At 52.0% G+C, this 24,676-nt stretch overlaps 2 protein-coding genes across 2 annotated transcripts; both read left to right on the plus strand.

The window, feature by feature from the left end:
- The first annotated feature begins 87 nt into the window (after window positions 1-87).
- On the plus strand, window positions 88-14,208 carry CGN (cingulin). Its single transcript, XM_050984375.1, has 21 exons — window positions 88-577; window positions 3,557-3,668; window positions 5,041-6,027; window positions 6,383-6,474; window positions 6,843-6,912; window positions 7,288-7,379; window positions 7,721-7,847; window positions 8,301-8,480; window positions 8,695-8,843; window positions 8,982-9,114; window positions 9,277-9,339; window positions 9,561-9,692; window positions 9,928-10,080; window positions 10,526-10,696; window positions 10,794-10,955; window positions 11,157-11,246; window positions 11,737-11,820; window positions 12,320-12,441; window positions 12,678-12,786; window positions 13,212-13,375; window positions 13,613-14,208. The coding sequence occupies exons 3-21, from the start codon at window positions 5,071-5,073 to the stop codon at window positions 13,728-13,730; spliced, it is 3,168 nt and encodes a 1,055-aa protein (XP_050840332.1). The 5' UTR covers window positions 88-577; window positions 3,557-3,668; window positions 5,041-5,070; the 3' UTR covers window positions 13,731-14,208.
- Window positions 14,209-15,749: 1,541 nt separating this feature from the next.
- On the plus strand, window positions 15,750-24,236 carry TUFT1 (tuftelin 1). Its single transcript, XM_018925229.3, has 14 exons — window positions 15,750-15,877; window positions 17,359-17,472; window positions 17,779-17,847; window positions 18,583-18,684; window positions 19,020-19,094; window positions 19,617-19,724; window positions 20,326-20,385; window positions 20,785-20,874; window positions 21,142-21,249; window positions 21,393-21,487; window positions 21,992-22,097; window positions 22,500-22,583; window positions 23,100-23,200; window positions 23,494-24,236. Exons 1-14 carry the CDS (start codon window positions 15,836-15,838, stop codon window positions 23,546-23,548), a joined length of 1,209 nt encoding a protein of 402 aa, XP_018780774.1. The 5' UTR covers window positions 15,750-15,835; the 3' UTR covers window positions 23,549-24,236.
- The last annotated feature ends 440 nt before the right edge of the window (window positions 24,237-24,676 follow it).

The raw sequence follows: 24,676 nt of genomic DNA on the forward strand, positions 1-24,676 counted from the left end.
GGCCTGGGCGAAGGTAACAGGTTGCGGTGGCTGCGGCGGGAGCGGGCGGTGAGTGGGGGGGGGGTGACACCGGGAAACGGGGCCTGGGGACACCGGACAGGGGCTGGGTGCACCGGACAGGGGCTGGGGACACCGGACAGGGGTGTGGGAACATCGCACAGGGATCTCGGGACATCGCACAGGGGCTGGGGACACAGGACAGGGGTGTAGCGACACCGGACAGGGACCGGTGGCACGGGAGCGGGCCTTGCCCCCTGGGCGGGGGGCTTGGTGACACCGTGCAGGGGCTGGGGACAGCCGGCAGGGCGCTGGTGGCACGAGAAGGGGGGGCTGGTGGCACGGGGCAGGGCGCTGGTGACACCGGAGAGGGCGCTGGTGGCACCGGACAGGGTCTTGTCCCACCGGGCAGAGGCCCGGAGACAGCGGGCAGGACGCCGGTGACACCGGAGGAGATGCCGGTGACACCGGAGGAGATGCCGGTGACACCGGAGGAGGTGCCGGTGAAACCGGAGACGCCCGTGGTGGCACCGGGAGGGGACCTGGGGACACGCAGAGGGCGCTGGTGACACGGGACAAGGTCCGGGTGACACGCAGAGGAGCCTGGGGGCACGGGAGGGGTCCTGGGAACACGGGACAGGGTCCTGCTGTCCCTTTATGGGTCCTGTCCCCAAGGAAGGGGGTCCTGGTGTCCTTTAATGGGGTCCTGCCCTATGGAAAGTGGTCCCAGTGTCCCTCTGTGGGGTCCCAGTGTCCCCTTGTGGGGTCCCAGTGTCCCTTCATGGGGTCCCAGTGTCCCTTTATGGGGTCCTGTCCCCTGGGACCCCCTCAGAAAACCCTTCCCGACCTTTCAGGGCAGCGCAACTTCCGCCTTTTATCCCTTCAATAATTTGGGAAAAATCCAGGGGGATATTTGGAGCCTCTTCCCGAGGATCCCAATCCAAGGGATCCCCAATCCAAGGGATCCCAAGTCCAGGGGTTTTGTCCCTTTTTTGTTCCGGGTTTTTGGGATCGCTCCGGGCGTTCCCAGAGTGGTCGGACCGGTTTGGGATCATCGGAATTCCCTTTCCCTGGGCAGGATTTGGGGTTTCCCTGCGGCTTTTTGGGGCCAGGGAGAGATTTCCCGGGGGGATGTGTGGGATTGAACTCGGGGTGAATTCCTCAGGGCGGAAATTTCAGGGTGAAATCCGGGATGGAACTCAGGACAAACCCAGAGTGACCCCAAACCCTGCAGGGATTTTGGTGTCCAGGGAATGGGATCATTCCCGGTTATCCCAAGGTATGGGATCATTCCCGGTTATCCCAGGGAACGGGATCATTCCCGGTTATCCCAAGGGATGGGATTATTCCCGGTTATCCCAAGGGATGGGATCATTCCCGGTTATCCCGAGGGGATGGGATCATTCCCGGTTATCCCGAGGGATGGGATCATTCCCGGTTATCCTAAGGGATGGGATCATTCCCGGTTATCCCGAGGGGATGGGATCATTCCCGGTTATCCCGAGGGGATGGCATCATTCCCGGTTATCCCAGGGAACGGGATCATTCCCGGTTATCCCGAGGGGATGGGATCATTCCCGGTTATCCCGAGGGGATGGGATCATTCCCGCTTATCCCGAGGGGATGGGATCATTCCCGGTTATCCCGAGGGGATGGGATCATTCCCGGTTATCCCAGGGAACGGGATCATTCCCGCTTATCCCGAGGGGATGGCATCATTCCCCATTCCCGGTTATCCCGACGCTTTTCCGCGCTCGGGAATTTCACCCCGCGGGCTCCAGTTCCAAGAGCTCGATTTCCCTGGAAACCGTCACCGGATCCTGGCGGGGCCGCGCTGGGATCGGGGTCGGGATTGCCCCCGGAGCGGCTGGGATGGGATTTCCCAGGATTTGGGGTCGATGATTCCCACGATTTGGGGTCGATTGTTAACCTGGGAACTCTGCCCAGGGCTGGGCTGGAATTCAGCTCTGCAGGGAGCCCTGGGAACAGCTCCTGAGGGATGATCCCAATCCCGAACATTCCTGATCCCAAACGTTCCTGTCCCGATCCCAAATGGAAATCCACCTCCCAACCCTCTTCCCAGGGCATAGATCCCATTCCCGACCCTTTTTCCGGGTGAAAATTCCCATTTTTCCAGGTGCAATTCCCTCTCCCCCCCTCGATCTCCGCCCCTCCCCGGTTTCGGGTTCCCAGGAAAACGGGAAAAACTGGAAAATCCGGAAAAGCCACTCCCGATTTTTGGGCGCGGCTCCAAATTCCCGGACTTTGGCCCCAAACAACGCCCGGGGGAGGAGCCGAGGGCGGAATTTTGGAAAAGATCCCAAAAAAAATCCCCCTGGAGGCAAAAATACTGGGATGGTTTGGGATAATTAATTTGGGATGATTTGGGATAATTAATTTGGGATAATTAGGGATAATTTAAGATAATTTAGGATCGTTTGAGATAATTCATTTGGGATCATTTGGGATAATTCAGGAATTCTTTGGAATCATCTGGAACTCGGTTTGGGCCCCAGGGACTCGGGAACAGGGCAGAATTTTGGGACAACCTCACTGGGACCATCCTAAATATTGGGAAGATCCTAACCCAGCAATTTTTGGAATATTTTGGGAAAATTTGGGATTTTTTTTCCTTCCTTTCCCACCCTTGACCAGCCGGATTTTTCCCTCCCTTTCTCCATTCTCAAAATCCCAAATCCTTTTCAGGAAGAGGGAAAAAAAAAAAAAAAAAAAAAAAAAAAAGATAAAACAATCCTGGAAAAGCAACTCCAGGTTTGGGGCTTTTCCCCGGATTTTCCAGCCACTCCGGGAACTGCCAATCTGCTTTATCTGGGTCGGAGCCACAAAGGCTCTTTGTGCTTCCCTGGATCCCGGCCAGCCAGAAAATTCCCAAAATTCCACCCTTCCAAAGGGGCCAGGATGGCCTCTCCTGATTTTTCCCAACCCCATTCCCAGGAAAAATTCCCATTTTTGGGGTTTTTTTAGGCCCTAAATTCCCTTTTCCTGCTTTTTTCCTTCTGGTTTTCCAGGGAAATCCATGAAATTCCAGTTTTTCTTAGCCCCCAAATTCTCATTTTCCTCCTTTTTTTCCATTTTTTTAGGCCAAAAATTCCCTTTTCCTCTTTTTTTTTTTTGCTTTCAGTTTTCCAGTGAAATCCCAGAAATCCTGGGAGAGCAAAGGAGCAACTCCTGTCCTGGATTTCCTCATTTCGGGAATATCTGATCCTCTCCCGGATTTCTGGAAAATCCAAATCCTTTCCCGTTTTTTCAGGAATATCCGATCCTCTCCCAGTTTTCCAGCCCTCCCCCATTCCTGGTTTTTCCGGAGCCATCTGGGAACATTGCCAACCCCCTCCCCCCCATGGATTCTCCACCTGCTCCAGGATGGAGCTGGGATGGATCCCAGGGTTGGGGATGGATCTCGGGATCTGGGATGGATCTTGGGAACTGGGATGGATCCGGGGATTTGGGATGGATCCCAGGGTTGGGGATGGATCTTGGGAACTGGGATGGATCCCAGCCCTCCTGGTGATCCCAACCCCTCCTGACCCTTCCAAAGGTCTTCCCTGGATCCTGGAATTCCCATCGGGATCGCTCCCGGCCCCGCCCCCGCTGCCCTTTGGCCACCTGGAAAAATTCCCGATTTTCCGTCGGCGCCGCTCCCTGCTCAGGTCGGTTCCTGGATTTCCTGGATCCCGGGGATTTGGGGATTTGGGGATTCCACTCCTAGGATCCTTCCCCTACAATTCCAGGGATTTTGAGATTCCTGGGATTTGTGGTGATTCCAAAGGGATGGCAGAATTCGGGGATTTGGGGATTCAGGAATTCAGGGATTTGGGGATTCAGGAATTCCATTCCCAGGATCATTCCCCTGCCATTCCAGGGATTTGTGGGGATTCTGGAGGGGCAGCAGGATTTGGCCTGGGGTCCTTTCCCCACCCCCATCCTGCGCTCTGCTCAACCCCTCTGGGATTTTTTTGAGATTTTTTTTAGGATTTTCCCGACACTTCAGACTCACCCCGGCATCCCAAAAATCCCCAAAATCTCAACAGACATCAAAAATCCCTTCAAACATTCCAAAATCCCGACAAACAACCCCCAAATCCCAACAAACATCCCAAAGTCCCAACAAACATCCCAAATCCTAACAAACATCCCAAAATCTCAACAAACATCCCAAATCCCCCTTCCCCCGCTCGTTCCGCAGATCCTCGCGTCATTCCCGATTTATTTCCGCGAAAAAAAATCTCGGGAATTGGGGCAGAATCGCGGCTTTTCCAACCCGAAATTCCCGATTTTTTTTCCCAGCCGTGGCTGCTCCCGGGAAACAAAAACGGGATTTGGAGCCGATTCGGGGCGGGCTCGCGGCTTTTCCGTCCCAAAATTCCCGATTTTTTCTCCTGGGCTTCCAGAGGATTTCTGGGATCGAGGGCGGGGGGAGGTTCCGTCCTTGCGGTGCTCCCAAAACGTCACCGCTCGTCCGAAGAACCGGGGAAAAACTGGGAAAAACCCGGGAAAATCAGGAAACGGGGGAAAACGGGAATAAAAGGGCAGGGAAAAGGAGAAGACAAGTGAAAAAAAGGGGGAAAATGGGGAACGCCGGGATAAAACAGGAAAAAATGGGGAGAAAAGGGGGGGAAAGGGGGAAACCAGTGAAAAAATATGGAAAACCCGGGGGGGGAGGACTGGGGGAAAGTGGGAAAAAAGGGGGAAACCTGGAATAAAATGTGGAAAACCGGGGGGTGAAAGCGGGGGGGAAAGCGAGAAAAGTGGGGGAAAAGTGGTGTAAATGGGGGAGAAACAGGGAAAAATAAGGGAATGACTGGGGAAAAGAGAGGAAAAGCAGAGGGAAAACCACGATAAAATGGGGAAATAACCGCGATAAAATGGGGGAAAAAACCGCCAAAAGCGGGGCGGGGGGGGCGAAGAGGAAAAGCGGCAGAGGGAAATGCAGGACAAAAAAAAAGAGGAAAGCGGGGGGGAAAGGGGGAAGATGGGGGGAACCCGGAGAACACCGAGGGAAAGCCGTTTTTTTCCCCCTAGGCAGCGCGAATTCGCCCCGGCTCTCGGGCCATGGCGGAGCAGCCGCTGGACCACGGGGTCCAGATCCGCTTCATCAGCGACCTGCGGGAGCCGCGGCGCCCCCCGCGCCCCGCCCGCGGCCGCGGCGGCTCCTACGGCGTGGCCGTGCGGGTCCAGGGCATCGCCGGGCAGCCCTTCGTGGTCCTCAACAGCGGCGAGCGCGGCGGCGACAGCTTCGGCGTGCAGATCAAAGGGGGACACCCCGAAACGCCCCCAAATGCCCCCAAAGCCCGGCCCCCGAGCGGCTCCGAGGAGGAGGAGGGGGGCGTTGAGGGGGAGCTCTGGGACGGGGCAATGCGCAGGGGCCGCAGATTTTCAGATCAGGAAGGTTCAGGGGGGTCCCGGGGGGTCCCAAAAGTTTTGGAGAAGGAGTTGGGGGGAGTTCAGGGGATCCCCCGATTTTCAGATCATGAAAGTTCAGGGAGGTCCCGGGGGGTCCCCAGGTTTTTAGATGAGGAAGGTTCAGGGGGGTCCCGGGGGGTCCCCAAATCCTGGGATGAAGAAACTTCCGGGCGGTCTCGGGGGATCCCAGAATTCTCGTATCAGGACCCGGAAAGATCCCGGGATGCCCCAAAATCCTCGGATCGGCGCCTGAAAATCCCCAAACCCTCGGAGGAGCTGCGCCGATCCCAATCGCACGGGGACCTCAGCGCGCCTTTTCCCAAAAGCGGGGAAAAATTGGGAAAAAAGGATGCGGAAATGCCCAAAATTCCTGGGGATGTGGACACGGAGCCGCTGCGCTCGGTGGATTCCTTGATCACCAAATTCGACGGGAATTTGCCCCGCGGGCGAGCGGCGCGGAGGTTCCGCGGCCCCGGGGCGGCTCCGAGGAAGCGCTCGCAGAGTTTGGATGCGCGGAATTCCCGGGAATCCGCCGCGATCCCGCCCCACAGTCCCCAAATTCCCGGCGGATTTGGGGGCGTGGAAGAGCCGAGCGTGGAGATGCAGGTATTTGGGGGGAAATTCCTCCAAAAATGTTGGTGTTTTTTTTTTTTTTTCCCTAAACAATGGATCTTTTACATGAAAATTGGCATTTTTACTAAAAAAAAATTGGGGTTTTTTTCCTATAAAATTTAAGGAGTTTTCCCATTAAATTTAGGGGGTTTTCTCATGACATTGGAGTTTTTCACCTATAAAGTTGGGGGTTTTTTTCCCCATTAAGTTTGGGTTATTTTCCTATGAAATTGTGGTTTCTCCTATAAAGTAATAGGTTTTTTTTCCTATAAAATTTGGGGTTTTCCCCCTCTGGAATGCGGGATTTGGGGTTTTTGTTGGAACTGAGGGTTTTTGTTCCCTCCTGAAGCTGAAATCCACCCCGGACCTGCTGCGGGATCAGCGGGAACTGGGGGGTGGTGAAAACCCCACCGAGCTCATCTACAGCATCCTAAAGGAGGGGTGAGCCCCCAAGCACCCCCAAAATACCCTCAAACCCCCCAAAACAGCCCCAAAAGACCCCAAATCACCCCCCCAAACCCATAAATCCCCTAAACTATCCCCAAAATCCTCATACAAGCCCATAAAATCTCCCTAAATTCTCCCAAATCCCCCCAAATTTCCCCCAAATGCCACAAAATCCCCTCCAAACCTCCCTAAAATTCCCTCAAATCCCGCAAGACTGCCCTGAAATTCCCACTCCATGACCCCAATTCCCAAATATTTTCCCCAAATTCGAGATTTGGTGGAATCCAGCCGCAATTCCCGCCCTTCCCTTTTCCCATGACCCTGTTCCCAACTTTTTTCCCCCAATCCGACCCCAAATCCAGGAGCTCCGAGAGCGAAATTTCCCTGAAAAGGAAAACCTCACGGCTGCTGGGAAAATTCCAGGAGCTGGCGGTGAGCAAGAAAATTCCAGGGGTTTGGGGGTTGGGGTTTGGGATTTGGGGTTTGGGATGGCTTTGAGATTGGGGATGGGTTTGGGATTTAGGATTTGGGATGGGTTTGGGATTTGGGGTTTGGGATTTGGGATGGGTTTGGATGGGTTTGGGATTTGGGAAGGGTTTGGGATTTGGGATTTGGGGTTTGGGATGGGATGGGTTTGGATGGGTTTGGGATTTAGGATGGGTTTGGGATTTGGGATGGATTTGGGATTTGGGATGGGTATGGGATAGGTTTGGGATTTGGGATGGGTTTGGGATTTGGGATGGGTTTGGGATTTGGGATTTTAGGATGGGATGTCCCCAACATCCCAAATGTCCCCAAATGTCCCAGAGTTCCGTGGTGCCTCCGGCTTCGCCCCAGTCCCAAATCCTGCGGGAGGCTCTGGACAGGAAATCTGAGGAGCTGCAGCGGAGCCAGGCCCAGTAATGGGGTCACCGATGGGGGGGGATGGGTTTGGGGTCACCCCCATTGTCCCTTTGGGGTTTGGGGTCACTCTTGGTGGCCCTTTGGGGTCTGGGGTCACTGTGGGTCCCCCTTTGTCCCTTTCAGGGTTTGGGGCCCAAAGACCCTTTCAAGACCCTCTACACCTCCCTTAATGCCCCCCAAGACCCCCAAACCTCCCCTAATTCCACCTGAACCCCCCCCAAATCCCCTCTGGACCCCAAAAAAACTCAGGAACCCTTTATTTCCCCCAAAAAACCCCAGACAAGCCTCGATTTCCCCCCTTAACCCCTGATTTCCCCGTTAACCCTTTGTTGCCCAGGCTGAGCGAGCTGAGAGCTGCCAAGGAGGTGCTGGAGGCACGGCTGGGCCACCTCGAGGGGCAGCTGCTGGCCACTGACCCCAAAAGTGACCCTAAAAGTGACCCCGACACAGAGGGCCTCTACCAGGTACCCCTAAAAACCTCCAAAATGGGGAACACACTAAAAACAACCCATTAAAAAGCCCTGAAAACCTGAAAAATGAGAAAAAGCCCAATAAAAACCGCACCAAAAAAAAAAACCCCAAAACCCCAAACCCCAAATTTGCTATTCCCAGGAACTCCTGGAATCCTGGGAAGACTCGAGGGGGCTTTGGGATTTTTTGCCACCCCCAAATCCCAGTTTTCCCATTCCCAGGATATCCGGGAATGCTGGGAGCAGCTGGAAGAGGTTTTGGGGTCACAGCCACATCCCAAATCCCAATTTTCCCATTTCCCCAACTTTTCCCGTTCCCAGGAGCTGCAGGAGTGCCAGGAGCAGCTCCAGGATTGAGGGTTTTCCCACCCCCAAATCCCGAATTTCCCGTTCCCAGGAGGTTTCGGGGTTTCCCCACGTCCCAAATCCCAATTTTCCCGTTGCCAGGAGCTGCAGGAGTGCCGGGAGCAGCTGCAGGAGGTTTTGGGGTCGCGGCGGCGCCAGGAGCGGGAGCTGCAGGCGCTCAAGGGGGCCCTGAAGGCCGAAGTGGCCGCGCACGATTCCGACCTGGAGCGGCTCCGGGGGGAGATGGAGGCGATCCGGGGGGAGACGGAGCGGGTCTCGGAGGTGGGAATTCGGGATGGCGCTGGGAATTCCAGGCTTTTCCCCATATTCTAAACCTCTGGAATGGGGGGAAAAAGCCAGGAAAAAAAACCCAGTGGAACATGGGAAAAATTGGGAAAAACCCCTCTGGACTTTCTAAGGACTCAGTGCCGATTCCACACATATTTTGGCTCAAACTCTGGGATTTTTTTGGGGGAATCTTGTCAATTCCCTGCAGGAGAAATCCACCCTGGAGCAGGAACGGGAAAATTTGGGAATGCAGCTCCGGAATTTGCGACGGGAGCTGGAGGAGAGCGCCGAGGAAACAGAGCAGTGGCGGGAAATGTTCCAGAAAAACAAGGAAGACCTCCGGAATTCCAAGCAGGAGTGAGTCCCGGAGCCTGGGGAGATCCAAAATTTGGGATTTTCTGAGATTTTCCAGGATTTTCTATCCAACAAAACAGGGTCAGGAATTTTGGGATGGAGGGAACGTTGGGAATTTTGGGAATTGTTGGGATTTTCCAGGCTGCTGCAGGCACGGCTGGAGCGGGAGGAGTTGGAGGAGGAGCTCCGGGAGCTCCGGGAGCGATTCCAGGCAGCGCGGGAGGATCGGGATCGAGCCCGGAGCGACCCTCAGGAGATGGAAAAGCTCCGGAAGGTGTGAGAAATCCGGAAGTTTTATGCCAAAATCCGGGATTTTCCCCCCCAAATTTGTGAATTTTTTTTTTGGCTTAAATTTGTTTTTTTTTTTCCCCCAAGTATTTGAGATTTTCCCCCCAAAATCCTTTTTTTTCCCCCCAAAATCTGGGATTTTTCCCAGGAGCTGGAGGAGGCCCGGAAGGATCTGGAAAAGCTCCGGGTGGAGCGGGACGAGGCTGCTCAGGTAAGGGAAGGAAATCTCAGGAATTGGAAATTTTTTTGGACTTTTTCAGAATTTGGGGTCCCAGACTTGCTCATTGTGGGCTCAGCCAAAATTGTCCCAAGAAATTAAAAATAATTCCTACAAAATCTCCCCAAAAAGCCTCCAAAAAAAAAAAAAAAATCCTCAAAAAATCCCCCAAAATTAAAAAAAAAATCCCCAAAATCCCCTCTGGATCCGCCAAGGCCCAGATTTCCCTGGAATCGGCACTGGAGGCATCGGAGGAGGCACGGAAAGCTCTGGAATCACGTCTTGAGGAATCCCAGGAACAGCGGGAAAACTGGGAACGGCTCCGGGAGAAAGTGACTGAACTGGAGGTACTGGGAATTCCCAAAAACCCAAACTGGAGGGGCTGGGAATTCCCAAAAACACAAAGAAAGATATCAAAAAATCCCCCCAAAATCAAAAAAATCCCATTCAAACCTCCCCCAAATCACCCCCAAATCACCCCCAAATCATCCCCCCAGCCCCCCCCAGCCCCCCCGACCCCCCCAGCCCCCCCCAGCCCCCCCAGCCCCCAGCCCCCAGCCCCAGCCGGTGGTCTCCGGGCAGGGCGAGCGCGCGGCGCTGGCCGAGTCGCTGGGAGCGGGCGCGGAGCGGGAGCGGGCGCTGGAGTCGCGCCTGGAGCGATCCCAGCGGGAGCTGCGGGATTTGGGATCGGCGCTGAACGAGGAGCGGCGCCGGCGCGATCGGCTCAGCCAGGAGGTGCGGGAAGTCCCGGAATTCCTGTGGCTTTCATGGACTTTAGGGGTTTTTTTGGGGAATTATTGGGGTTTTTTTGGGAATTTTTGAGGGGGTTCTTTCCTGGAACTGTGGGGTTTTCCCTGCGGGATTTGGGATCAGCGCCGAGAGAGGAGCAGCTCTGGTGGGAACGGCTCGGCCAGGAGGAGGTGTGGGAAAAGATTCCAGGGATTTTCACGGAATTTCGAGGGTTTTTCATTGAATTTCAGAGGTTTTTTGTAGCATCTTGGGTTTTTTGGGGGGAATTTGGGGTTTTTTTTCATTGAATTCTGGGTTTTTTCCATGGAATTTTCAGCTTTTTTCATGGAATTCTGGGATTTCCACCCCCTGAAATTTCCACCACAACCCCCAGATTCCAGTTTTGTCACCATCCCACAAAATTTCCGATCCCAAAATTCCCGTTTTTCAGCTGGAGCAGATGACAGCGGAATCTCAGAGCTCCTTGGCCTCGCTCCGATCCCAACTGGAAGAATTCCAGGAAAAATCCCGTCGGGAGCTCACGGATTCCCAAAAAATCGCCCAAGACCGTGAGGCTGAGGCAGAAAAATTCCAACAGAACCTTGGGAAGCTCCAGGACGAGGTTTGTTGGGAATCGGAGCTGATTTTTCCAGGAATTTTGCAGATTTTTTGGGAAAATCTGGCTGGAAATTTGGGGAATTTTGGGGTTTTTCTGGCAGGTTTCCCGGCTGAAGGAGACAATCCAGGAAAACCGGGAAGAGCGGGATCGGATCCTGCTGGACAAGGAGCTGCTGCTGAAGAGGCTCCAGGAGCTGGAGCAGGACCTGGAAAACCGGAAGCGATCCCAGGAAGAGCGAGCCCGGCATTCCAAGGCACTGGAGGTGGGGATTCCTGAAAAAAAAAATCCCAGAAAATTCTACAAGAAATGGAAAAAAAGTTCCAATATTGCTCCCAGAAAATTCCCCCCAAAAAATCATGGAAAATTTCTAAAGAATTCCCAGAAGATTCCCAGAAATTTCCCAAAAAATTCCCCCCCAAATTTTCCAAAATTCCCCAAAAATTCCATCCCAAATTCCCATCAGGAAAAATCCAAACGTTTGGAATTGGAGCTGGATGAGGAGCGGAGCTCGGTGGAGCTGCTGAGCGAGAGGGTGACCCGGAGCCGGGATCAGGTAAAATCCTGGGAATTTTGGGAATTCTCATCTCAGCAAAAATGGAATTCTCCCCGAATTTCAAACACCGCCCCCCGCCAGGGATTAATCTGAAAATTCCAATTGGGAATTGTCAGTTGGGGTTGGAATGGGGATTGGAAGAGGTTGGGAAAAGGGATAAAGAATTCCCAAAGGAATTCCCCATTTTTGATGTTTGGGCGGAAATTTGGGGATTAAATCCCAAAGGGATTTATTTTAATCTGGGTTTTTCCCAAGCTTTTTTCCCTCCTTTTATCCCAAAAATTCCAAGGCATAAATGGGGCATAAAATGGGATTTTTTCCCAATTTTTCTAGCTGGGAATAATCCCAGGGATCCTTTTCCCACAATTCCCGGAGAATCCCAGCGCACCCGCTAATCCCATTCCTGAAATCCATGGGAAAATCCATGGAAACCAATGGAACATCCTGGAAATCCCTGGAAATCCCTGGATTTTCCCGTTTTTATTCCCAGATCGAGCAGCTGCGGGCGGAGCTGCTCCAGGAGCGTTCGAGCCGCCAGGACCTGGAATGTGACAAATCCTCCCTGGAGCGCCAGGTGCGGGAAATCCCCGGAAAATCCCGGGAAAATTCCCAGGAAAATCCAGGAGGAATCCCTGGATCCAGCCTTGAATCCTGGTGGGAATGGCCGAGGGGGAACCCAGATTTCATGAGGAATTCTGGGAAAAGAATCCTTGGGAATGGGGTCATTCCAAAGAGTTTTCCAAGTTTTTCTCCTGCTTTTTTCCTGCTTTTTCTGGTTTTTTTCCTGTTTTTTTCCTGGTTTTTCCAGCTTTTCCTTTTATTCCCAGTCCCACCTTCTGGGGTTCTCTGCCCTCTCCCAGGGTGTTTTGCCTGCGGAATTCCAACAGAATTCCCACTTTTCCTGTGCAGAGTTCCCACTTTTCCCCACAGACAAGTCCCAGAATTCCCACTTTTCCCCACCTTCCTGACTCCTGGAATCCTGCAAAGGATTCCTGGAATTCCTCCCCATGGGGAAACTTGGCGAAAGCAGGGAGAGCCCAGGGATCAGGGAGATTTTGGGGATCTTTTCCCAGAACAAGGAGCTGAAGAACCGGCTGGCCGCTTCCGAGGGGCAGCAGCGACCTGGGAACAGCTGGAATTCCCAGCTGGAATCACAGCTGGAAGAGCTCCGGGAACAGCTTCAGACCGAGGAGAGGTGCCTGATCCCAAATCCTAAATTTTTCAATCCCAATTCCCAAATTTTTCCATAATCCCAAATCCCTTAAAAATCCTCCCAAAAGTCCTTGAAAATTCCTTACCAATTCCTGAAAATTGCTTAAAAATTCCTTAACATCCCTGAAATTCCTTAAAATTCCATAAAGATCCAGCAAAATCCCACTCCCAGGCTGCTGCAAAGGGCGGGGAATCCATGTAATTCCCATTTTTCCACAGGGAGAAGAGCGTCCTGCTCTCGTCCAACCGGAAGCTGGAGCGGAAAATCAAGGAATTGTCGCTGCAGCTGGACGAGGAGCGGCAGAGTTGCAGCAACCAAAGGGACCAGGTGGGGCTGGAATTCCTGGAATTTCATTAAAAAATCTGGAATAGGATCCAGGATTTATCCTGAAAATCCCATCTGAGCCACGACAGGGAATTCTGAAATGGTTTGGCTGGGAGAGATCCCAAAGGTGCTTAAAAATTCCATAAAAATCCGAGGCCAGGGACATTCCCACCATCTCAGGGGTGGGGAATCCATGGAAAAAACGGATCTTGGATCCTGAAAATCCCTAAAATCCCATCCAAGGAATTCCTGCAATGATTTGGGATGGGAACCCCCCCCCACCCCAAATCATTAAAACTTCCCTTGAAATCCCTAAAAAATCCTTTAAAATCCTTAAAATTCCGAGGCCAAGGCCAGGCCTGGGCACCCCAGGATTCTCCCAAAATTCCCAAATCCCAAATCTGACCCCGAATCCCGGGAATTCCCAGCTGAGCCTGCGGGTGAAGGCCCTGAAGCGCCAGGTGGACGAATCCGAGGAGGAAATTGAGCGCTTGGAAAACGCCCGGAAAAAATCCCAGCGGGAGCTGGAGGAGCAGCAGGAGCTCAATGAGCAGCTCCAGCGGCGCCTGAAATCCATGGAAAAAGAGGCCTGGTAAGGAATTCCCAGCTGGAAAGTTTCAGAATCCATGGGAAAGGTTCCTAAACCCATGGAAAGGTCCCAGGCCCATGGGAAAACCCCAAATCCCACGGAAAAAGTCCTAAATTCATGGGAAAGGAGGCCTGGTAAGGGAATTCTGGTTTGGAAAAGGCTGGGAATTCCATGGGAGAGGCTGTGAATTCCGTGGAAAAGGCCGTAATTCCATGGAAAAGGTGGAATTTTCCCCCGCAGGCGCCGCGCCGTGGACTCGGCGCTGCAGGAGGAGCGGCTGAGCTCGGATGAGGAGTTCGGATCCGCGGCCATCGCCTCCCTCCTGAGCGAGGCCAACCTGCAGGCCAGCTCCTGCTGAGCCCAGGAGGGAACGCCGGGAACGCCGGGAATGCCGGAGTCATCGTCATCATCATCATCTTCGTCATCATCATCTTCGTCATCGAGGCCGGGACCAGTTCCAGCATTGGTCCCATCCTGGGACTGGTTCCGGGGTCATCCCTGGGATCAGCCTTCTCCTGCTGATTCCCGGGATTTCCAGAGCTGGGATCGAGTCCGGGATCAGCCAGATCAGCCCTGGAATTCCGGCCAGGATCAGCCCCAGGCTGCGGCTGCTCCATAGGAAAAAATTCCCAAAGCGAGGACATGAAGGAAAAAGGGCTGGGACCCCGTGGGAATCCTGGGATTTCCAGGGATTTCCCAGAATTTCCAGGGATTTCCTGGGATTTCCCAGCTCCTGAGGACACTTTGGGGGAATCCCAGGATTTCCCCATTCCAGGAATTTTTATTCCCACCTGCTCCCGAAGATGTTTGGAATAAAATCCAGTGGTTTAAGGGCAGCAGGGTCTGGAATTTTTGGGAATTCTGGGAGGAAATTCTAAGTGGTGACTCTAGGTGGGAGTGTTCAGGAATTTTCAGGAACTCTGGGCGGGGAATTGTAGGGAATTCTAGGTGGGAATTCTTGGGAATTCTCAGTGGTATTTGGATATTCTAGGTGGGAATTCTCCGGAATTCTCGGGTGCCACCTCTGTCCCCCGATGTCCCCTGGTGTCCCTGTGCCACCACCCCGACAGGGCCGTGCCCGGTGCCCGCCCCGCGCCCGCACAGGTGACACCGGGATGTCCCCAGCAGGTGGCACTAGAGCCACCTCTGTCCCCTGTGGCCACCTCTGGCCGTGTTCCCTGCGGTCACTTTGTGGCCACCGCCCCGGAATGGCCCCGCCCGGTGCCCCCGCAGGTGCCACCTTTGTCTCCTGCTGGCCCCTGTCCCCACCCCGGAAGGGCCGTGCCCACGCAGGTGACACCGACATGTCCCCAGCAGGTGCCACTCCTGTCCCCTGCGGTCACCGTGTGGTCACCGCCCAGGGAGGTGCCACCGCCCAGTGCCCCAGAAGGTGCCGTGACCGCCACCTCTGTCCCCTGGTGTCCCCTGGTGTCCCTGGGGTCCCCGGTGTCTCCCGTTCCCCTGTGCCCGGTGCCCCGCAGGTGCCACCTCTGGTATCCCCTGTGGCCACCACCCGGGGAGGACCGTGCCAGCCCCCGCAGGTGCCACCGCTGCCACCTCTGTCCCCTGGTGTCCCCACCCCGGAAGGGCCGTGCCCGGTGCACTCGGAGGTGCCCCCGGACCGGCCCGACCGGTCCTGCGCTGTCCCCACCCCTCCGTGCCTCAGTTTCCCCCGAGCCATGGGGACATCCCGGAGACAGCGCTGCCGGAATTCCAAATCCCTGAAATTCCCGGGAATTCCCAATCTCCGCAGTTCTCTGGAATTCCCTGAAATTCCCTCAAATTCCTCGAAATTACCCAAAAATTCCCCGGGATTGCCTGAGATTCCACTGTGCCACCGTCCCCGGGGATGTCCCCAAGGTGTCCCCAGCTGGGGACACGCCCGGGGGACACCGCGGTGCCAGCGCGGGGTGGGGACACGGCCCTGGGGTGGCCTGGCACGGTTTTGGGGACACGCCCGGGCTGGGCTTGGCACGGCTCCAGCCTTGGCAGGGCACGGCCAGGGCTGGGCTTTGGCACGGCTGGGGACACGCGGTTGTGACATTGGCATGGCTTGGGCACACCCGGGTGTGACATTGGCTCAGCCTGGCACGGCTCAGGTCACCTTGGGCACAGCTTGGGCTTGGCACAGTTTTCCCCCAGTTTTGCCCCAGTTTTCCCCATTTTTTGCCTACTTTTATCCAAATTTCCCCCCAGTTTTATCCCAACTTTCCCAACCGCTACCGATTTCTCCGCTTTTTTTCCCAATTATCCCTAACTTCCCCCACTTCCCCTTGTGGGCGTGGCCTCCACATTATGGGCGTGGCCACTGTGCCTCATAACCAAATTTAGCCGTGCCCAAACATGGGCAGGACCCAGGAGGGGGCGTGGCCAAACCCTTCGAACAACACCCAAACCCTAGGGGGCGTGGCCGGCGTGGGCGTGGCCACCTGGCTCAGGTGAGGCGGAAGTGGCGGCGGGGCCATGAACGGTCTCCCGGGTTGGGCCGCGATCCCGGAATCCCTGGTAAGAACCCCCCGGGACTCTTCCCCGAATTCCCAAATCCTGCCCAAAAAATCCCCCCCAAATTCCTGCGGCATTCCCAAAAAGTTCCTGGATCTTCCGCAAAAATCCCCTGGAAAATTCCTTTCCTTTGGCTCTTCCCGGAACTCCCGAGATTTTTTTCCCCCTTTTGGGTTCCCTTTGGAATTCCCAGGATCCCGCCCCAGATTCCCGAATCCTTCCCAAAATTTCTGGATCTCTTCCCTAAAAATTTCGGGATCCTTTCCCGAAATTCATGGATCCCCTTCCCAAAACTGCCGGGCCTCTCCTTTCCCCACTCCCGGAACTCTCGGGCTCTTCCCGCCCTCCTGGGAGGAGTTTGGGGGATCCCGAATCCCTTTGGAACTCCCGGGATCTCTTCCCAAAATTCCCAAATCCTTCCCAAAATTCTCGAATCCCTCCTCTAAAATCCCCGGACCCCCCTCCCCCCAGAAAATTCCCGGGTCCCTCCTTTTCCTCGTTCCGGGAATTCCCAGAATTCCCGAGATTTTTCCCCCTCCTGGAACGACTTTTGGGGGATCCCAAACTCCCTTGGAATTTCCGGGACCCCTCCCAAAATTCCCCAAATTCCCTCGGGATCCCTTCCCTCAAAACCCCGGGACCCCTCCCCAAAATTCCCGAGTCCCTCCTTTTCCTCATTCCCGGAATTCCCCGGATGATTTTTGGGCGATCCCAAATCCCTTTTTCCCACGTTCCAACCCCAAACCCATACGGGGTTTTCGGGATCTTCCCAGCTCCTGCGGCAAAACCCTGGAATTCCCGGGAACCTCCCTCCCAAAATCCCGATTGTTTTGGGAATTCCGATCCCCAGGGGGCGGGGCCATCCCGGAATTTTCCAGCTGGGATTTGAGGAGTTTTCCCAGTTTTTTTCCCCCCCTTTTTTTTTCCCGCTTTTCCCAGCCGGGCCTTGGGGCGGGGCTGGTGCATTCCCAAAAATCCAACCCCGCCCCAAATCCCGTGAAATTTGGGAATTTTGTGTCTCACATCCCAACGATCCCAGTTTCTTTTAAGGATTTGGGGAACTCCGGGGTTTTTCCTGGGATTCCAGGCTGGTTTTCCCTGTTTTCCTGAGGGAAATTCCTCATTCCCAACCTTTTAAGGAGCGGTTTGGGATCGCTGGGAATTCCCAAAATTCCCGTTGTTTTTTTGGGATCCCCACTCCTGGAATTATTGGGATTCCCCATTCTAGGATTTTTGGGGTTTCCTCCCCGTCCTTCCAAGCTTTTCCCAAAAAATTCTTTGGAATGATGGAAAAAAACCTTGGAAAAGTTGGAAAACTCACCTTGGGAATTCTGGGATGGGGTTGTGATTTTGGGATTCCCAGATTTCCCATTCCCAGTGAATTCTCCAAAAAAAAAATCCCCCGGGGTTGGGCTGGAAAACTCCTTGGGAATGAAAATTTGGGAATTTTGCGAAGTTTCTGGTTCAGAGCAGATTTTTTCCAGCAGGAGCTGAGCATGAGGCGCCCCACGGAATTCCCAGAATTTCCCAGCTCTGAAAACTCCCCCGGATCCCTGGAAGATTCCGGAGGGGGCCCCAAATCTGCCTGGAATCCGGAGGTGAGTCCTGGAAGTTTTGGAAAATTCCCGCCCAAGAAAAAATCCGGATCCAGTGTCGCTTTTCCTTCCCTTTCTCCTTCCTGATCCCAGCGGAGAAATCCGGGAAGGGTGGGATTTGTCTCGGATTTTTCCTGGATTTATCCTGGATTTTTCCTGGGTTTCTTCCCAGTTTACCCCAGATTCTTTCTGGATTTATCCCAGATTTTTACTGGATGTTTACTGGAGTTCTTCCCAATTGATCCCGAGCTTGGCTTTGCCCAAAATGCCGATTTTTAGTCCCGATTTTAAGCCGGGTTTAACCCTTAGGAGGCCGAGCCGGTGCTGAGGCTGCGTCTGCCCCGAGACCCCCCTGGGGAGCCCCGGCCCAAACAGAAGGTGCGGAAAAGGCGGGACTGGGGGGGAATTTGGGAATTTGGGGGGGAAAAAATGTGGGTTTTGGGATTGTTCTGGGAATTTGAGGCAGGAATTGTGGTGAAAATTCAGGATTTGGGGGGAGAATGGGAAATCTGGGATTGTTATGGGAATTTTGGGAAGAGGTCCCGGGAGTTCCAGGACTCTTTGAGAATTCTGAGGAAAACTGAGGGTTTTGGGAAGAAAATGGGAACTTTTTTGGGAAAAGGGGAATTTTGGGGGGAATTCTGGGAGAAAATTCAGGACTTTGAGGGAAGAAAGTAAAATTTGGGATTTTTCTGGGAATTTTGGGGGAAATTCTGGGAATTTGGGGGGGAAATTGAGGGTCTTGGGGGGAAATTTGGGAGTTTTGGGGGTAAAACCAGGATTTTGGGAGAGGAAAATGGGAATTTTGGGACAATTCTGGGATTTTGGGGATGAAAATTCAGGATTTTGGGGGGAAGTCCTGGATTTTGTGATAAAATCCAGGATTTTTGGGATCATTTTGAGAGAGTAAATGGGATCATGGTTTTCCCAGATTTATTTGCAGTAGGAAACAGCTGAAAATTGTGGATTTTCCATGAAAATCCTGGAATTTTCCCTCCAAATCTGGGATTTTTGGGACAATTCCCACCCGGCCACCACCCTTAGCGTGGCAAATCCCAATTCTGGGCTTTTCCTGGGAATTTATTACCAAAATCACCATGTTTTCCCCCAAAGCCGGTGGGCAGAGCCTTCGCCATGGTGGCCAAGAGATCCGATGGGAATTCCTTGGCCTCGGAGTGCGTCAAATCCAAGGACGGCGACGAGGAGATCATCAAGGTGCCCCAAATCCTGGGATGTCCATGTGGAATTTTAGGGATAAAACATGGATTTTTGGGATTTAGTGTGGATCTGAGGGACTCTTGGTGGAATTTCTGGGATTCCTTGTGGATTTCAGGGAATTCCACTCCTTGGGAACAACACAGGTGGGGAAACCCCTCCCAAAACAAACCTCGGAAAATTAAAAAATTAAAAATTTCACGGGAAAATTCAGGGACCAGAAATTCTGGGAAGTTTTGGGAAGCCTTTTCCTGACCCCTCCAGATCCATTGGAATTCCTGGGGGGATTTGGGATCCAAAATCCCAATCCTGTTTTATTCTTGTTCCCATTCCAGGTTTATCTCAAGGCTCGCGCCGACCACGAGGAGCCGGTGACACAACTCAAGAGTGAAGTCCGGCACATCCAGGAGGTGAGATTCACAAAATTCCACAAAATTCCCTGAAAATTCTGCAAAATTCCCACAAATTCCTGTAAAATTCCCTGATTTTCTCACAAAAGTCCCTGAGTTTACATGAAATTCCTAAAAAATCCTCCCAAAATTCTCCAAATCTCAGCCCAAATTCCCCCCAAAACTCCCAATAAATTCCCCTCAAAATTTCCCCAAATTCCCTCCAAAATTTCCAGATTCCCCCCAAATTCCATCAAAAATCCACAAAAAATTCTCTGAATTTCCCTCAAATTCCCACAAAATTCCCCCAAATTTTCCTTGAATTATCCCATAATTCCCAAAAAATTACCATACAATTCCTGTATAGTATCCCCCAAAATTTTTCCTGAGTTTTCCCCAAATTCCCAAAGAGTTGCCGAGATTTCTGAATTTTATTTTCATTTATTTTCTTTTCATTGGGTTTTTTTACCTTTTTCCCCCTTCCCAATTCCCTGGAAATTCCCAGATCCCAAGAAAACCCCAACTGTTCCCTTTTTTCCCCAGGCTGGGAGCGCCCTCAAAAAACTCCGTGAAGATTTGAGCACCAAACTTCAGACCCGGACAGAATTTTTGGAATTCCGGGAATTTCAGGAATTCCAGGAGAGCTCTGAGGTAAAAAATTAGGGAATTACAAAAGAAAAAAAGGTGGAATTTTCCCCTGGAAAAACCATTGCAGAGTGATTTTGGGTGAAAAAGGGGGATAATCCAAATTTTTCTGGTGGGAAAAGGGGAAATTCCCATTTTTTTCAGAGAAAAAGGGAGGAATACCCATTTTTGGGATGTTGAAAGGGAAAAATTCCAATTTTTGGTAGGGAAAACAGGAAAATTCCATTTTTGGGTGAAAAACATAAAATTTGGGATTTTCTGGAGGGATTTCACAGCTCCCAGGGATGATCCTGGAATTTTGTAGTTGCTGCTTTGTCAGAATTCCCAAATTTTGCCCCAGACTGGGAAGCGGGAGCAGGTCCTGGAAATAAAAAAATGGGGAAAAAGTGGGAATAAATCCATTGAAATTTGGGAAATGGGACAAAATTCTTGGATTTAAAAATGTGGAAAAAGTTTGGGAATAAATCTATGAAAATTGGGGAAAAGGCTTTGAAAAAAATAGGGAAAAAATGGGAATACATCCATTGAAATTTGGGAAAAGGAAATTGGGGAATTAGAAAAATTTGGGATAAATCCTGATTTTCCCCCTTTTTTCCCTGGATTCCAGGTGGTGCTGGAGAAGCGGAACCAGAGCTGCTCCTGCCGGGGAGATTCTCAGGAAAATCCGGTAGGCAACAGAAAAAAAATCTAGAATTTTCCGGGATGGCCTTTGGGATTGGGGTGAAAATGTTTTAGAAACATGTTTACCACCCAAAAATGGGATTATTTGGGATTTATTTGGGAATTTTTCGTGTTTTCCACCAAATTTGGAGTCCTGAAATTCCAAGTTTTAATCCGGATTTGGGAGGTTCATTTTTTAGCTAAAAATCCCAAATTTTGTCCATTTTTGAGCTCTTGGAAAATTAAAAATTTGGGATTCTTGACCTCTGGTAAGAGTCAAAAATGTGGGAATTTTTGACATCTTGGAAACACCAAATTTGGGGAATTTTTGAGCTCTTGGAAAACACAAAATTTGGGAATTTTGGCCTCTCGGATGTCTGGGGGACACCGGAGCCTTTTGGGGCAGTTCCCGCAGGAGGATCCCGAGGCCGCGCGGCTCCTGTGGAGGCTCCAGGAGGCGGAAAAGCGGCACCAGCTGGAGCAGAACGGCCTTGAGGTGAGCCTGGAATTCCCAAAAATCCAGAATTTCACCCAAATTCAGGAATCTCGGGGGAGAATGTTGCCCAGATTCTGGGATTTTAGGGGCAATTTTGTCCAAATGTTGGAATTTTAGAGGAGATGCTGGGGTTTTTGAGGAACTATTCCCCTTGGGGTTTTTTGATGGATCTCCAAGAAAAATCCTCTTGCTGAAGAAAGTTCCGGAATGTGTCCTGAGATCCCGGGAGAGATGGAATTCCCAGAATTCCTGGACTTCTCATTGCAGAGGGCGCTGCTGCGGTGCCAGGAGGACGCGGAGCGGGCGGATTCCGCCCGCAGCCGAGCGGAGACGGAGGTGGAGCAGCTCCAGAGGCTCCTGGCAAGCATGGAAAAGGTGATTTGGGATCAGGATTGGGGGGGTTTGGGATCAGGGCCCAGGATTGGGATGAGTGGATTTGGGATTGGGATGAGCCGGGGGCCATTCCTGATATCCCGACCTATTTTCCATATCCCATTATCCCGTTCCCCAATCCACAGGATCACCGGGATCTGCTGGCGCGGATGGAGTCGGGACAGGCGGAGCTGGAGCGGCTTCGGAAGGCAGAAGGGGAGAGAGCGGCACAGCAGGAGCGGTGGGAATCCGGGAATTCCGGGAGTCTGGGAGTCTGGGAATGGGGGAATCCTGGGAATGAGAAAATCCCAGGAATGCACAATTCCTGACGTCCCGACTTGTTCCCGATGTCCGAGGGTCCTTTGGGACGGGCATTCCCAGAGTGTTTTTGGGCTGAGCGTTCCTGTTTTTTTTTTTGTGGTGAACATTCCCAGGTTCTTTTGGTGGGTGGACATTCCCAATATTTTTTTTGAGTGGGAATTTCTGGGTTTTATTGCTGTGAACATTGCCAGTTTATTTAGGTGAACATTCCAATTTTTTTTTTTTTTTTTTTTTTTGGGATGAGCATTCCCAAGTCTTTTTGCTGTGAGCAATCCCAGTTTTTTTAGCTGAACACTCCCAATTTTTTTTAGCTGTGACCATTCCCAGCCTGTTTTTGGGATAGGAATTCTAGGTTTCTTTTGGTGTGGGCATTCCCAGTTTTTTTGCAGACTGTTCCTGGAGATTTCTCCCCGTGTTTTCTCAGCTCATCCCAGCTGGAGAAGGAGGTGGCGGGGCTCCGGGAGAAAATCCATCACCTGGACGACATGCTCAAGAGCCAGCAGCGCAAAGTCCGCCAGATGATCGAGCAGGTGATGGGAAAACTGGGAAAAACTCTGGAAAATCCAGGGAAAAAAACAGGGAAAACTCTGGGGAAAAATTGGGTAGAATTCCCAGAGAAAATCGGGAGAAGGGGGGGAAAAACAGGGGAAAACCAGAGGAAAACCCAGGAAAATTCTAGGAGAACCTAGGAAAAATCTGGGAAAGAACCTAGGAAAAACATGAAAAAAATCTGGGAAAAATTGGGGGAAAATCTGTGAAAAACTGTGAGAAAACCTAGGAAAAACCAGGGAAAAATCCAGGCAAAATCCATGAAAAAATCTGGGGAAAATCTGGGAAAAATCCAGGAAAACATCCAGAGAAAAAACAGGGAAAAGAAAAAACCCGGGAAAAACCTGGGAATTGCCAATCCCCTGGAAATGTCTGGGTTGCAGCTGCAGAATTCCAAGAGCGTGATCCAGGCCAAGGACGCGGCGATCCAGGAGCTGAAGGAAAGAGTTTCCTACCTGGAAGCAGAGGTAGGGCCTGGAATTCTGGGGGCTGGATCTGAGTTTGGATCTTTTTGGAATGTCGGGATTTGGGTTGGGAATGTTGGGATTGGGCTCCTTGTGGGGATGGTTGGGGAACTGGGAATGGGGGAAAAGCAGAAAAAAGGTGGGAAAAGCAGGGGAAAGGGAGGAAAAAGGTGGGAGGGAATCAAGACCTAGAAAGTCCCAAAAGACCAAAAAAAAAGCTGGATAAAAACCCAAATTCCCAACCTGAGCCTGACCATTTCCACCAGGATTTCGGAAATTCCTGGGAAATTCCTAATCTAACAGTGAGATTGAGGATTTTGGGATGGAAAATTCCCCCGATCCTCATTTTTCCTGGGACAAACCTTCCTAAATAACTCAGGAACTCCCCAGTCCCATTCCTACACTCCAAATTCCCCCAAATCCCAAAATTTCTTATCTGGACACAGAGGGACCATCCCGAGGCAGCTCTCCAGGGTTGGAAAATCTTCTCCAGATCCCAAATCCTGTTTTTTTCCCCAGAATCTGGAGATGCATGACCGGATCGAGCACTTGATCGAGAAGCAAGTGAGCCGGGGCGGGAGCAGTGCCCGGGCACGCTCCAAGTCGGAATATGTCAGCAGGTGCGGCGGGAATTCCGGGATCAGAGTCAGGAATTCTGGGGTCTCTCTTTGGGATTTTCGGATGAACTGTTGGATTTTGGGATTCTCTTCTGGATCTAGAGACCAACTTTTGGAATATTGGGATGCTCTTCCAGATTTGGGGATAATTGAAACCTCCTGTAATTTTTCCATGTTTGCAGCAGATCCCAAATCCCTCCCGCAGGAATTTTTAGGAATCCGGATCTCCCCAAAACCCTTTTCCCTGTTTTTTCCTACTGAAAATTCCTTTTATTTTTTTTTTCCCCTGTTCCCAGCAAACGTCTCCCAGGCCCGAAGCCGCAGCCCCTGATCCGAGTGGTGGAAACCTGAATTTTGGGGTGCCCGCCCAGCCGGATCTTTTCCCTTCGGAATGACCGGAATTCCCAGCTGGACTCAGAGCCCTTCCCTAGGGAAGAGGTTTGGGATCGCCCAGGGCACAATTCCAAGTCGGAATCGGGAATTTCCCCCCTTTTTCCCAGCGATTTTCTGGCCCTCGCCATTTCCGTGTGGATTCCAGAGGTTTTTCCCAACCAGATTTGGGACTTCACCTTTTTTTTGGAATTTCCAAATAAAAATCTTGGATTCTGCTTTTTTCCTGAGGAAAAAATCCAAAAAGCTGAGAGCCACCATACCTCTGACTTCCAACACCACCCTTGGACTTGGAAAATGCTCTCCCAACCCTAAAAATTCTGTGTTTTTCCTGCAGAATCCTGTGTTTTTCCCACGGAATTCCCTGCTTTTCCTGCAGAATTCCATGCTTCCCCCCCCCCCAAATGATTATTGTTGGAGTTCCCGCGATTTTGGGATTTTATTCCCTGTATTTATTTCCGTAAATTATCAGAGTCTCCCGGTGAGGTGGGGGACGGGCACAGGCCAAAATTCCAGGGAACTTTGGCCCAGGACTGCCCCAATCCCACGTTTGACCCCAGAGGCTCCAACCAGGATCCCTCGGGATTCCCTTGGAATTTTTTAATTCCTGGTTTTCGTATTAAAGATAAAAAATTCTGTCTGCTTTAAATCCCAGAAGTTGTGGTTGGTTGGAAAAGATTGGGAATTTTTGGGGGAAGTTTTGGGGTTTTTTTTTCTGTGTTTTTGGCTTTGGCTTTTTTGGTTTTTCTGGGTCCTGATTCCATGGGAATGGGGTAACTTTGGGATTGGGATTAGGGCTTTCCTGGTTCCCAAAATTTGGGGGGAATCAGGATGGGATTTGAGGGGTCTTGGATTCACCTCCAGATCCCCAGAATTCCTCTCCCAAAGGTCTGGAGCCCCAGGAACCATGGATTTACGGAGAGTGGGGCCTGGGGACACCCGAGACCCTCGGGAATGACCAAGAGGGGACCCCCAGGACAACTGGGAATGGTCAAGGGGTTACTGGAAATGACCAAGAGAGGAAAAGATGAAAAAAGGAGAGAAAAATGAAAACAAAAAGAAAAATACAGGAAAATACAGAAGAAAAAA

Source organism: Serinus canaria, chromosome 25 (genome assembly GCF_022539315.1).
Source record: "Serinus canaria isolate serCan28SL12 chromosome 25, serCan2020, whole genome shotgun sequence".
NCBI classification, from domain to species: domain Eukaryota; kingdom Metazoa; phylum Chordata; class Aves; order Passeriformes; family Fringillidae; genus Serinus; species Serinus canaria.

Bases quoted from the DNA above. Each gene is read 5' to 3' on its own strand.
- CGN (XM_050984375.1), top strand. From the start codon at position 5,071: ATGGCGGAGCAGCCGCTGGACCACGGGGTCCAGATCCGCTTCATCAGC. The intron at 7,848-8,300 runs GTACCCCTAAAA...TCCCGTTGCCAG, and splicing joins ACACAGAGGGCCTCTACCAG to GAGCTGCAGGAGTGCCGGGA. The intron at 8,481-8,694 runs GTGGGAATTCGG...AATTCCCTGCAG, and splicing joins AGACGGAGCGGGTCTCGGAG to GAGAAATCCACCCTGGAGCA.
- TUFT1 (XM_018925229.3), top strand. From the start codon at position 15,836: ATGAACGGTCTCCCGGGTTGGGCCGCGATCCCGGAATCCCTG. The intron at 18,685-19,019 runs GTGCCCCAAATC...TTCCCATTCCAG, and splicing joins GCGACGAGGAGATCATCAAG to GTTTATCTCAAGGCTCGCGC. The intron at 20,386-20,784 runs GTAGGCAACAGA...CTTTTGGGGCAG, and splicing joins GAGATTCTCAGGAAAATCCG to TTCCCGCAGGAGGATCCCGA.